This window comes from Cydia amplana, chromosome 26 (assembly GCF_948474715.1).
Source record: "Cydia amplana chromosome 26, ilCydAmpl1.1, whole genome shotgun sequence".
NCBI lineage: Eukaryota > Metazoa > Arthropoda > Insecta > Lepidoptera > Tortricidae > Cydia > Cydia amplana.
In genome coordinates, this window is record NC_086094.1 from 3,502,123 (window position 1) to 3,514,416 (window position 12,294).

Consider the following 12,294-nt stretch of genomic DNA (forward strand, 5'->3'; position numbering starts at 1 on the left):
CGTTCCAAGGGTTCCGTACATTAAGTCCGACTCACGCTTGACTGCACATTTCTAATAGGTTTTCCTGTCATCTATAAGTAAAGAACTATTTTGGGTATTTTTTTTTATAATTTTAGACCCAGTAGTTTCGGAGATAAAGGGGGGAATGGTAATTTTTTGCGTATTTTCTTGAGTTATTCCTAAACTGTTTCGCCAAATATAAAAAAAAATATATTTGAGATTATCACAATGAGCTCTTTCATTTGATATGTTATAGTTTGAAAAACTTTATTTTTTAATTTTCTCATTTACCTCCCAAAAGTGGCCTCCATATTTAAAATTCATTTGCATGTCCGTCTTTTTGTTGTGTCGTGTTTTTGTTACATGTCCGTCTTTGGGTCACAAACTTACAGATGTGAACCAAATTTCAACTTAATTGGTCCTGTAGTTTCGGAGAAAATAGGCTGTGTGTGACAGACAGACAGACAGACGCACGAGTGATCCTATATACTGCCCCCTTAAGCTAATTAGCGGTATCTCAAAAACAAATAATGTTGAAAATGGAATTATAAGATAAAGAATTCAAAGTATATGTTTGATTTGAGATACCGCTAATTGGCAGGGCATGGGGCAGCATAAGGGTTCCGTTTTTTCCTTTTGAGGTACGGAACCCTAAAAAACTGATTTAAAAAAAACATATATAGGTACGTGAATGAACCTCGCGAGGAAACACCTTTTATGACAATGATGACAAACACCTGGCGTTATTCATAAACGGCTACTAACTTAATCAGTTGACCATTGTCGTTCGTCCCTATTTGTCGTTATGCCATAGAGAGGGACAAACGATGATCATCAGCTGATTAACTTAGCAGACGTTTATAATAACGCCGGTAGGAAATAACTAGGTACCTATATAACAATGACTCACACGACTATAGGCTGTAGAGTGTAGGTGTCAAGGCCAGTCTAGACGGCACAATTTTCGGCCAATCTGATGAAATTGTCTGATCAAATCAGGTAGTGTGAACGCAAAAATGAATTTGGCTCACCGATTCCACTTGTTTCGATCTTAAGATTTTGACCCTCTTTTGATTTGGCTTCGTAAAGTGTCATTCTATGGAACTTGCTATGTAAACAAACCGCCATAATTTACTAGTGACTTTTGTTAACATAGTTAGCAAGTTCCATAGAATGACACTTTATGGCAGACCGTTTAGTTTTATTACATGCAATAAAAGCACTGAAGTTCTCATTTAATACTTTATTGATCTTCAGACACGCTCATTCATTATTTTAAAAATATCATTAAATATGTATAATAAATCTAGATACAAAAAGTCTAAATTACCCGATACCTGTCTACATATAATACTATTTTGTACACATTTTATTATTAAGACCTAATGCAATAATATAAGTACTGGGTGAAGATACTGGTTTTAAGTCCAATGATAACTACTTAATTTAACAAGTTAAACTTTCAAAATACATTTCTCTTTATGTTTTACTACCCACCGCTAGATGGCGTTAAAAATCTATAAGGTTCTGAACTTCTGAGTAGCGTCCTACAAACTAACGCTATTAAGCTTTGGTTTCCTTCGATAGCGGTGCCGTCATATAGCGGCCGGCTCCATACAAATTACTACGACATCCATATTTAGCCGTATTATTTAGTATGGAGACGACCGCTATATGACGGCACCGCTATCCTAGGAAAACCGATCTTTATCGATGTATAATTTCGATTGTCAAGCTCTAAAAGATTTGTTCGCAAATCACAAACTACTTCCGCTACCCGCCACTAGATGGCGTTCACCAATCTAAAGGGTTCTGAGTAGCATCCTTGAAACTAACGCTGTTTTCAGTATAGAACTGCGAGTACCACGCCCTGAAGGCGCGGATTGTCTTGTCCGTCCGTACGTACGCCGGTGAGCTCATGTAGCGTTTGTTGTTCCAGATCATTACGTCGCGCTCGAACTGAAAAAATAAATGGTTGATAAAATTAAGGAAAAAAAACAACGGGTTGCACTCCGGGAGTGCCGACAGAAGTGAAACTCAATGACAACTTACGTCTTACGCTCTCGGGAGTTTAACATTTTTTCCCCATCACAAAAAGTGCACAGCGCTGCTAAAGAAGATTTCACTTCAAAAACGAAAACCGTGAGTTGACCATTACGTAGCAGGCGGACTAGCCAAGGTGACAATCCCTTGCGCTTCGCCATCGAATCGCTTTGTGTCTCTCTGTCACTCTTCCATATTAGTGTGACAGTGACAGTTGCGTTTCGTTCGCTAAGTACCTAGCTTTAGCGATTGGCATGTTGTCTACGGGGCCAGGTTTAAACGGAAAATAGTTACCTTTACGATGATTTAACTACACTATTAATCTGATAAACTACCTATGAGAGGCGAGGGAGGGTTAAGAGGTAACAAATTTTTTCATTAGGTTTCTTTTTAGGGTTCCGTACCCAAAGGGTAAAAACGGGACCCTATGACTAAGACTCCGCTGTCCGTCCGTCCGTCCGTCCGTCCGTCCGTCCGTCCGTCTGTCACCAGGCTGTATCTCACGAACCGTGATAGCTAGACAGATGAAATTTTCACAGATGATATATTTCTGTTGCCGCTATAACAACAAATACTAAAAACAGAATAAAATAAAGATTTAAGTGGGGCTCCCATACAACAAACGTGATTTTTGACCGAAGTTAAGCAACGTCGGGCGGGGTCAGTACTTGGATGGGTGACCGTTTTTTGCTTGTTTTGCTCTATTTTTTGTTGATGGTGCGGAACCCTCCGTGCGCGAGTCCGACTCGCACTTGGCCGGTTTTTTTGATTCCCACAACACAAGCTTTCTTGAGCTTACTGTGGGACTTAGTAAATCTGTGTAAGAATGTCCTATAATATTTTGGATGCCCATGAAATCATAATTAGTTGCAACATTTGTCAAAAGGTGGCGCTATAATCAATCAGAACAAAAACCGTTAATTTGAAACTTACCATGTAGCTCTCTCCCCATATGAACCCAGCTACGATTGGAGCGTTATACGCTGGCGAGAACATTCTATGTACTACGCGTTGTAGTAGTGGTCCTATAGGGGTCACTGATTGTGAGATCAGTAGGGGGCCGAAGCCGGTGTCTATGCGGAGGCGGACGTGGCCGGGGCCCATCTGAAATGTATTGCAAAATATTTTGAAAAAAGTCCTCGAGCGAGATTCAAAATATCACTCTTGGATATAGAGCAATAGAGAGACAACGAAATTCATATAGTAAAGCGTTTCAAAGAAGTGAGCATCCCTAGCAGGGATGTTGCGAATATCCGCATCCGCATCCGCAACCGCGGAACTTCCGCATTATTTTCAACATCCGCATCTGCATCCGCATCCGCATAAAATCGATTCGGAGTTTAATGCGGATGCGGATGTGGAACAGGTCGGTACAGGGACGTCTTAGCATCGACGTAAGTACTAGACTGCTTGGTAATTTAGTCATTAACCAAAAAACCTATTAAAAATGAGCAGTCAAGCGTGAGTGGGACTTAATGTACGGAACCCTTGAAACGTGAGTCCGACTCGCACTTGGCCGGTTTTTTGAAATAAAAATTACAAAAATGTAATATTTGACGTTTTTTATGTACCTATCTTGACATCCGCATCCGCTTCCGCGGATGTCTAAAAATCGGCATCCGCAACATCCCTGATCCCTAGATTCTAAAGCCATGAAGTCCACACTCGCGTTCGCGGCTTCGCGCCGCGATTCGCGCACGAGTGTGGAGGGGGCATCAAACTTCGTATCTCACGCCTTCTAGCCACGCCCGCCATAGTTTGGCAAGCCATTTCGCTCAGTAGAAAAAGGCTGCAAATTTAAAAAAAGGAGGCGCTAAGAGTCGGTCTCCCATACAAAATTTGAATAATAATTCATGATTTTCATGAATCTCTCCTGCACCAACATTTATGTCTCTGTTTGACCCAATGGTTGACTGTTAGAGAATGCCTTTTGGCATTAAGTCCGCCATTTGTACATTTTTCTTTATTTGTGCAAAAAACTTTAAATAAATAAATAAATAAATATTGCGCCTTTTCTACTGACAAAATTGGTATGCCAGACTATACAATATTTGAATGCCTAAGACCTTACCTGTGTAGCCACGACGTCCATGTGGAATAAACTGAGGTCCCCCATCTTGTAGTGGTGTTCCAGCTTCATCGTGGCCACGTGACCCTCGCCGCGCGTCCACTCCGCCGACCAAGAGTGCTGGCCTGTACAAACATGAATGCATTGCAGAATAAAACAAGGTTAGTTATTCTGTGTAGTCACATGATATCTTGTAACGTCCGTTTATGACAAAACTAGCGACCCGCCCCGGCTTCGCACGGGTTAACAAATTATACATAAACCTTCCTCTTGAATCACTCTATCTGTTTAAAAAAACCGCATCAAAATCCGTTGCATAGTTTTAAAGACCTAATCATACATAGGGACAGGCAAATAGCGGGAAGCGACTTTGTTTTATATTATGTAGTGATTCATCATTAGTGATGTGATGCGAGTAGATAGGATTCCCCGATTCTGGCCCATGACATACTTATCGCGCCCGGCCCACCCTCAAGATTTGATTTGACACCATCCTCATACTCTGATAGATTCTACAAAAAAGTATCGAACTTAGAACGATTGCGATAGGTTTCAAAACTCCTTTACTACAGTGACTACACTAAAGTGCATAAATGATGAAAAAAATTGTTTCCATATTCTTGCAACCTATCCCCAGGATAGGTTTTTCCCTGGTCATCACTACATAGTATAAAACAAAGTCGCTTCCCGCTCTCTGTCTGTCAGTCTATATGTATGCTTAGATCTTTAAAACTACGCAACGGATTTTGATGCGGTTTTTTAATAGATAGAGTGATTCAAGAGGAAGGTTTATGTATAATTTGTTAACGCGTGCGAAGCCGGGGCGGGTCGCTAGTCTATAATAAAAAGTGGTTACATCAAAATACTTAGTGTAAGGCCTGAGTGGACGCTCGAGTTGGGCGGGGCGGGGCGTGCGGCGTGCATGTTAAACAAATGCAAGCGTAGGTATAGAAGCGGCCTTAGTGCACGCTGCTCAAGTGTCTTGGGAGCCCGACACCACGCTGCACGCCCTGCCGAACGCTCCGCTTCGAGCGTCCACTCAGGCCTTACACTTAGGCTCCCGTCTTTAGTGTAACCTTACCTATGAAGTTGAGCAGGAAGGGGTACTTTTCTCCCAGGTTGGACAGCAGAGACGGGGAGTGCACCGCATTCAGATGGGCCACGTCGGCGCCGTTCTCAGGGATATCCTGTAAATTATTTATAGTAAGGTATAATAATGATTTTTAACCCAATTATCGTGAGACACGAAACTCGCGGCTCTCACAAATGCACACAGATCTGCGAAATGTGCTTCCAAATCCAAAATCAACCACTAACAAAGATTTCTCCAATAATATATCCTGTTTTCTGGATGCGATAGGTATAATGAAAACAATTAAGCAGGTAAGTAATGCATTCACCGATCGTAACCAGATTGTCAATACACCTTATTTCTTACATAATGTACCTACATACACCACGCAAGAAGATTTTCAGCCCAGACTCATTCATTCTACAGGCAATATTTTGCGCCCACTTTCTAATCACCTTTGAAAGAGACAGTTTTAAGAAATAACTACCATGCAATGCGATCCAACAACGAACTCATTTCGGCCTCTGTACCCCCACGAGGCCAACTCGCCGGCGTCGCATATCGTCCACAACGGGGGCCTATTATCAGCGTCGTGCCAGATCCACACGGCCCCGTCGGCCTCTACTGTAGGCCAGGTTCGGATGGAGACGCCTTTTGGAGCTGAGGATTAAAAAACGTAACGATAACATAGTTTGTCAAAGGTCTGTCTCATTTCAAACATAGACAGAGAAAATCATACTATAGTCAATAGTCAATAGTCAAAATATAGGTACTTTATTCATGTAGGCCTAGCAACAAGCACTTATGAATCGTAACATACTTATAAATTAACTTAAGCTAATTATCAGAGCAATTTATTGATGTTATTATTCCATAATAATATTTAAGTATTTTCTCTTGCTTAAGCATTTGTTATGTACAATTAGTAGGTACTATAAGTTTACACTTTTATTATTTTTCAATTGTACCTCGATACAATTTGTAAATTAGGAAACTATAGGTCTATGTATAAAGGAATCAATTTGTAGCTATTAGCTAAGTTGCTCATATGTTTATTAAGACTGTTTGTTTCTCAATAAATTAAAAAAAAAATAATAATATTGGATTATTATACAAATCAAATCAAAATCTATACTATCTTTGTCTTACACTAGTACTAGCACCCAAAAGAAAAGGATGAGTATAGTTTTTTTTTTGTTCTTATTTACTGACAATTTGGTTTCACCAACTATATAATATATAAAATATTTATCATGGTTAAGAGGCTGGTAGACTAGCCATAAGACATATGCCTTTTAAACCATAAATCGCTGGTTCGAACCCCGGCTCGTATTAAGGTTTTTCGGAGCGTTTAATAATCTCTTTTCGTTTAAGGAAAAGATGCCTAAGAGGCCTAGAGGCCTAATAGTTTCCCCTCCGGGCTGGAAAGTCAGATGATAGATGAGATGAGATGGGTTGGAATGGAAGCCCAAGGCCTACCTCGGCAACAAACATCCAGGAAACTATAACCAGTTGAATAAAATTAAACTTACGATTATCCTGTCCCGGAACATTGACGTATGCGCCCTCAGCGTTGAACCTCCACTTGTGGAAGGGGCACTCTATGCAACTGCCCCCCACTTTGCCCCCGATATCCAGGTTTGCACCGAGGTGGAGGCAATAAACATCCAGGAATATAACCAAAGTTGAATATATTCCCCAAATTAACTTACGATTGTCTTGTCCCGGAACATTAACGCATGCGCCCTCAGCGTTAAACCTCCACTTGTGGAAGGGACACTCGATGCAGCTGCCCCCCACTTTGCCCCCAATACCCAGGTTTGCACCCAGGTGGGGGCAATATGCGTCTACGCAGCGCGCCACGCCGTCCTCACCGCGGTACACGCAGAGGTTTTGACCTGAGGGTTGAAAACATTTTCATAGTAAGTGCCAAAAAAGGTAATGGTCATATGCAGAGAGAGGTGACCCCCACATTGACAAATTTCTATGCAGGGGGGCTCACCTTTCTCTGCAGCTAACGTAGGTACCTAGTTTTTGAGGTAGGTATTCCGCCTGGGCTGGGGTTCCTCAAGAATTACTCTATTGATAGGTAAAACCCGCATGAAAATCCGTTCAGTAGTTTTTAAGTTTATCGCGAACATACACACTAACAGACAGACGCGGCGGGGGACTTTGTTTTATAAGGTGTAGTGATAAGAACATTTGTGAAAATCCTTACCCAAAGCATCAACACTGGTTACATCCCCATTCTTCAGATTCCTACTCTCTGCTACAACGAACCACCCGTTAGGGTAGGGTGGGGGCAGTTTGACCCCCAGCTGACGGCCCTTCATTGCCCTGGCGATACGGATCTCCCGATTTGCCCCCTTTGGTATATGCTCGTAACCGATGTCGGCTAGCTCCTGAAAAGTAAATAAAAACAATGTAAAAACAAGCAAATCACTACATAGTATAAAATAAAGTCGCTTCCCGCTGTCTCTCTGTCTGTATGTATTGCTTAGATCTTTAAAACTACGCAATGGATTTTGATGCGGTTTTTTTAATAGGAAGAGGAAGGTTTTTGTATAATTTATTAACCCGTGCGAAACGGGGGCGGGTCGCTAGTAATAAATAATTTAAAAACATTGAATAAGCGAAGAAATAAAAGATATATTTAATATATATTGAAAAATACTTATTTCAAATGGTAAATTAATTTCACTAATCAAGTTAAATACCACCTACAACTTTATATTTCGTTATAGTTGGCCATTTACTTATATACAGGCAGCTGCAGAGATAATTGGCCCCGCAAACAAATTTCTAAGCAGGGGAAAGGGGTCAGTTACCAGGGGTCAGTTATGACAGCACTACCGAAAATGTTATATTTAATAATGTTTCACATAAATCAAAATTATTGGTTCTAGCTCGGAAATATGAACCTTACTAGAATGTTTAGAAGGAACCTTTAGGCCTGAGTGGACACTCAAGTTGGGCGTGCAGCGAGGCGAGGCGTGCGGCGTGCATGTTAAACAAATGCAAGCGTATAGGACCGGTCTTAGTGCACGCTGCTCAAATTAATTGTGAGCCCGACGCCACGCTGCACGCCCCGCCGAACGCTCCGCTTCGAGCGTCCACTCAGGCCTTACACTTAGAAGGTTGCTTACAAAACGAAACGTCATAAATTTAGGTAACTTATTAAAAAAACATATTTACTCACTTTAATATACAGCACTGGACTCCAATAAGATTTATAAATAGCATAAACTACTAAAACTAATATCACAGCCATCATGATATTAAACCTATAAGTATCAAATAACTCTATGGCTGTTCGCACCAGCGCCCACGCCATCTTTGAATAAAAAAGTAAAACGTTATTTTCAATTTGACAGTTTGCGTCCATGGTGGTGCTCCAGGCCATTGTGTTGGCTGAATGACCTTTTGGTTTGGCCATAGAGACCTGTAACAAAAAAAAACATAATTATAGTCTGACAAACAAAATTTGTCAATAGGTACAAAATATATTCTCGCCCTTTCGCCCGTTTCAAATTTGGCACCATTTTTTATCTAATAGAAATCGGCCTAAAAGGTAAAGTGTTTCCTAAAGGTCTTACTTAATAAATGTTATGTCTGGGAGACCGACCTTTGCTCGTTTTCCCAGAGACAAGACCTAACTCGATCGATTTTTCGCCTCCGAAAACCCCCATATAGAAAATTTTATCGAAATCGTTAAAGCCGTTTCCGAGATCCCCGAAATATAGGTATAAATATTTGTGACGTTATCTATGAAAAGGGACCTTATTGTCGATGGCGGTTACGCCATTATTAACGATGCTCCGATATAATACAGTGCGGTGCCGCGCGAGTCGCGCGACGCTGTGCGGCGTAAGCGCCATCGACAATAAGGTCCCTTTTCATATATGCATTATATATTTATAGATACAAGATACAAGAATTCCATAACAAAGTTTTTAGAAGCTCCTAGCATTTATAATAATTCAATAAATAAATAAAAAATCAAACGAAGGGGCACAGCTGGGGTGATCTTGACGCGACTTTATTGTTACGAGAAGAGAGTGTCAAGGTAATTTTGAACACCTCGCCCGCTTAGCAACTTCTGCTGCTGACTGTACCAATAAACTGTGTAAGTAAAAATATTTTCCATAATGTCAATATACAGGGAGGAAAATGGGAATAGCGTTTTTATGGAGAAGCGGTCATCTACTATCGTCTTAAGGGCTTATTTAGACGATGCGAGAACTCGCATGCGAGTTTCAGTACATTGCGCGTTTTGATCAGTCGGTTGAATTGGAGGTAACCACAACAGTCCGCAATGTAACTAAAATCGCATGCGAGTTCGCGCGCCGTCTAAATCAGCCCTAAGTCTTATATCGGTCATCCAGTATCATTTTAAGTATTACTAGCGACCCGCCGCGGCTTTGCACGGGTAGTTCAACGAATTTACACAAAACCTTTACAAATTATACACCAAAACCTTCCTCAAGAATCACTCTATGTGAAAACCGCATGAAATCCGTACAGTAGTTTTTGAGTTTATCGCGAACATACAGACAAACAGACGCGGCAAGGGACTTTGTTTTATAATATGTATTGATTGATATCGGTCATCCACTTTCGTCTTAAGTCGTATAGCGGTCATCCACTATAGTCTTAGGTCTTATATCCTTTTATTACTATTATTTGTATCTCCTTTGGTTTCACAGGCCTATAATCCCGGTCTTTTGATAGGCTTGCGTGGGGACACAGATCCAACACGTAGAGGCCCCTTAGAGAGCTTTTATGTCATGTAGAACGCCTGCTGGAACCCATTCACAGACGCAATAATAGACACCCATGAACCGGTATCAACAGGCATTGGGACTATTGTAGAAAAAGAGAACAGTATACCGGTCTATGGATTGAAGTTTGGGTGGACAATGAGACGTTATTGCAAAGACGTTATACTTAAGTAATTATTACGATTAAGTACCTGCTGACAAGCTTTAAAAACTTAGTGCATTGCGCTTTCGGGATCTATTATTTAATAAAAATCAATCAAGTGTGCGAATAGGTAATTCGCAACTCATGTCGAATTTATCCCCACTCGTTGCGAAGTTCCTATTTTTCGCACTTGTATCGTAATGTATGTACTATCATAAAGTAAATATATATGTTGTCTGTGGTACTATTTAACGTTTTTCCACTATGTGTGGTTTACCACACACTAGGGCGTATTTTTTAATTTATATCACCTACTTGACATATACCAATTAAAACTTTAAACAACAATAAATTATAGAAAACGAATCGAAAATGATTTTTTTTCTTTAATTTTAACGAGCTGGCGCATTTTTTGCCCAAAAATTGCCTCACTGTGCAGAGAGGGAACGCGGCCAGTGTCCTGGCAACAATACCTCAGTAGTGATGGGTAGGACATCAATTTAAAATGAGTTTGTATGAGTACCTCATTTTCTAAAATGAGTTGTTACAATGTCTTACTTCAAACGAGGTGAGGTACTAACAGCGACAATTTTTTTTTTAAGATGTATGAAAGCTTGCAGCGCTTACGCTTGTTTTCGTGTTTAATTGTTAACGTATTTTCGGTGGTGACGCGAAGCGATATTGAAGTACGCCGCGTGTCGGTCTCACTCCCTCTTTGGGTATTTCTAATTCATTGTTTCATTTTGAAAGGATTTTTGAGGGGTTCATGTCACAGAGAGGCGGTGAGTGGTACAAACTCAACGCATTTGTCGGTGGACCTTTTGTCGTTGCAATAAGGTTTGTAGTTCGGCAGTTGACAGTGTGGATCATTACTCGTTTCTTCATTTGAGTTTTGAGTGTCGGCGAGCAGGCGAGCACCTAGCGCCTCGCGCGATCCAGGGACTCTGTTGCGAGTTGTGAGGAGTGTATGAGTTTTGAGGGTCGCGAGACTCGCGAGTGAATTTGAACGGATAAGAGTTTTTTTTTAAATTAGAAGTGTGTGAATGATTTGTGTGGCAAGAGGTGTTTGTGATGCGCGCGTGTAAATGAGTAAAATGAATAGAGGAGTGAAGTAAGACATTTTTGCGGTACGAAGTACTGCGACAAATTAACAAAATGAGTGGTACAAATGAGGTGCCTCACGAGTGAGCGACTCAACACTATACCTCAGGCTAATTTAGGGTTATATTTATGATTTATTTATCTATGTTGTTATTTAATCTTTGTTTTAATAAAAAAATAACCTCTAGTGCAGCGGTCGGCAACTTGCGGCTTTATATTTATTATTTATTTATTATTATTATTTATTTATTTAGTCTAGTCATAAATATTAACAAAGTGCGGCCCGCGTCAACTTCGTTAACTACTATGTGGCCCTTGGCTGCTAAAAGGTTGCCGACCGCTGCTCTAGTGCAAAAACTAAACTCACCGAACTATTAATCTGCCGCCATTTTTCTTTTTTTCTCTAATCGCTAAGGCAAGCGAGCGTTCAGCCTCTGGAACACTACTGGCCGAATACAAAGTGATAACCACCTATATATATGATAAAGTCCATCTGAGCTGTTTTGATTTTAAAACTATAAAAAGGAATTCTTATTTTCAACCTATTTCCTTAACCCAAAAGGTTGAATTTAGAAAATCAGGAAGAATAAATTAAATCGATTATGCGTATGATATGTGTGATGTATTCCGTTTTTTTCTGGATTGGCGGGAAGGAAAGATCGCATGTTATGAAATGAGTTGGAGTTTGTTTTTGATTTTTTTGGTTTCTTGTGATAATAAAAATAACTTTCACTGGTAAAGGATGAAAGTTATCGCCTTTTTTAAACTTTAGTACACCCCTCAGTTTATTTAGGTACCTACAACCAATATCTTGTGTTGGTGTGGTGAAAAAATTTGTTTCACTCGGTTGCAAAATTTGTTTACCCCCGTGCCTTGACACCCTCTCGCAACGTTCAGGATTCCATTTATCGAACCACTCGCTACGCTCGTGGTTCAATTTAGGAACCTTTCACTTGCTCCTTATAACCAACAACTTTACCCCGTTGTAAAACAAATAACTATTTTATACTTACTTATAGTTTTGGTATTTCTTCCTGTTAAACGTAAGGCCGCGGGTACCCTAGGTCACCTAGGTAAAGGTGACATT

The 12,294-nt window shown here is 40.4% G+C and overlaps 1 protein-coding gene across 1 annotated transcript in view; it reads right to left on the minus strand.

Annotated features, from left to right (window-relative positions):
* LOC134660125 (cholesterol 7-desaturase nvd-like) overlaps positions 1–11,960 on the minus strand; it is a 29,147-nt gene extending 17,187 nt beyond the window's left edge. Inside the window, exons 1-8 of the mRNA XM_063515829.1 lie at positions 11,575–11,960; positions 8,383–8,625; positions 7,402–7,585; positions 6,896–7,081; positions 5,671–5,843; positions 5,188–5,298; positions 4,115–4,231; positions 2,977–3,147 (exon numbers count right to left, since the gene is read on the minus strand). Coding sequence (XP_063371899.1) covers positions 2,977–3,147; positions 4,115–4,231; positions 5,188–5,298; positions 5,671–5,843; positions 6,896–7,081; positions 7,402–7,585; positions 8,383–8,619 — 1,179 coding nt within the window. The 5' untranslated portion in view covers positions 8,620–8,625; positions 11,575–11,960. The remainder of the gene's footprint in view (positions 1–2,976; positions 3,148–4,114; positions 4,232–5,187; positions 5,299–5,670; positions 5,844–6,895; positions 7,082–7,401; positions 7,586–8,382; positions 8,626–11,574) is intronic.
* Positions 11,961–12,294: the final 334 nt, after the last annotated feature.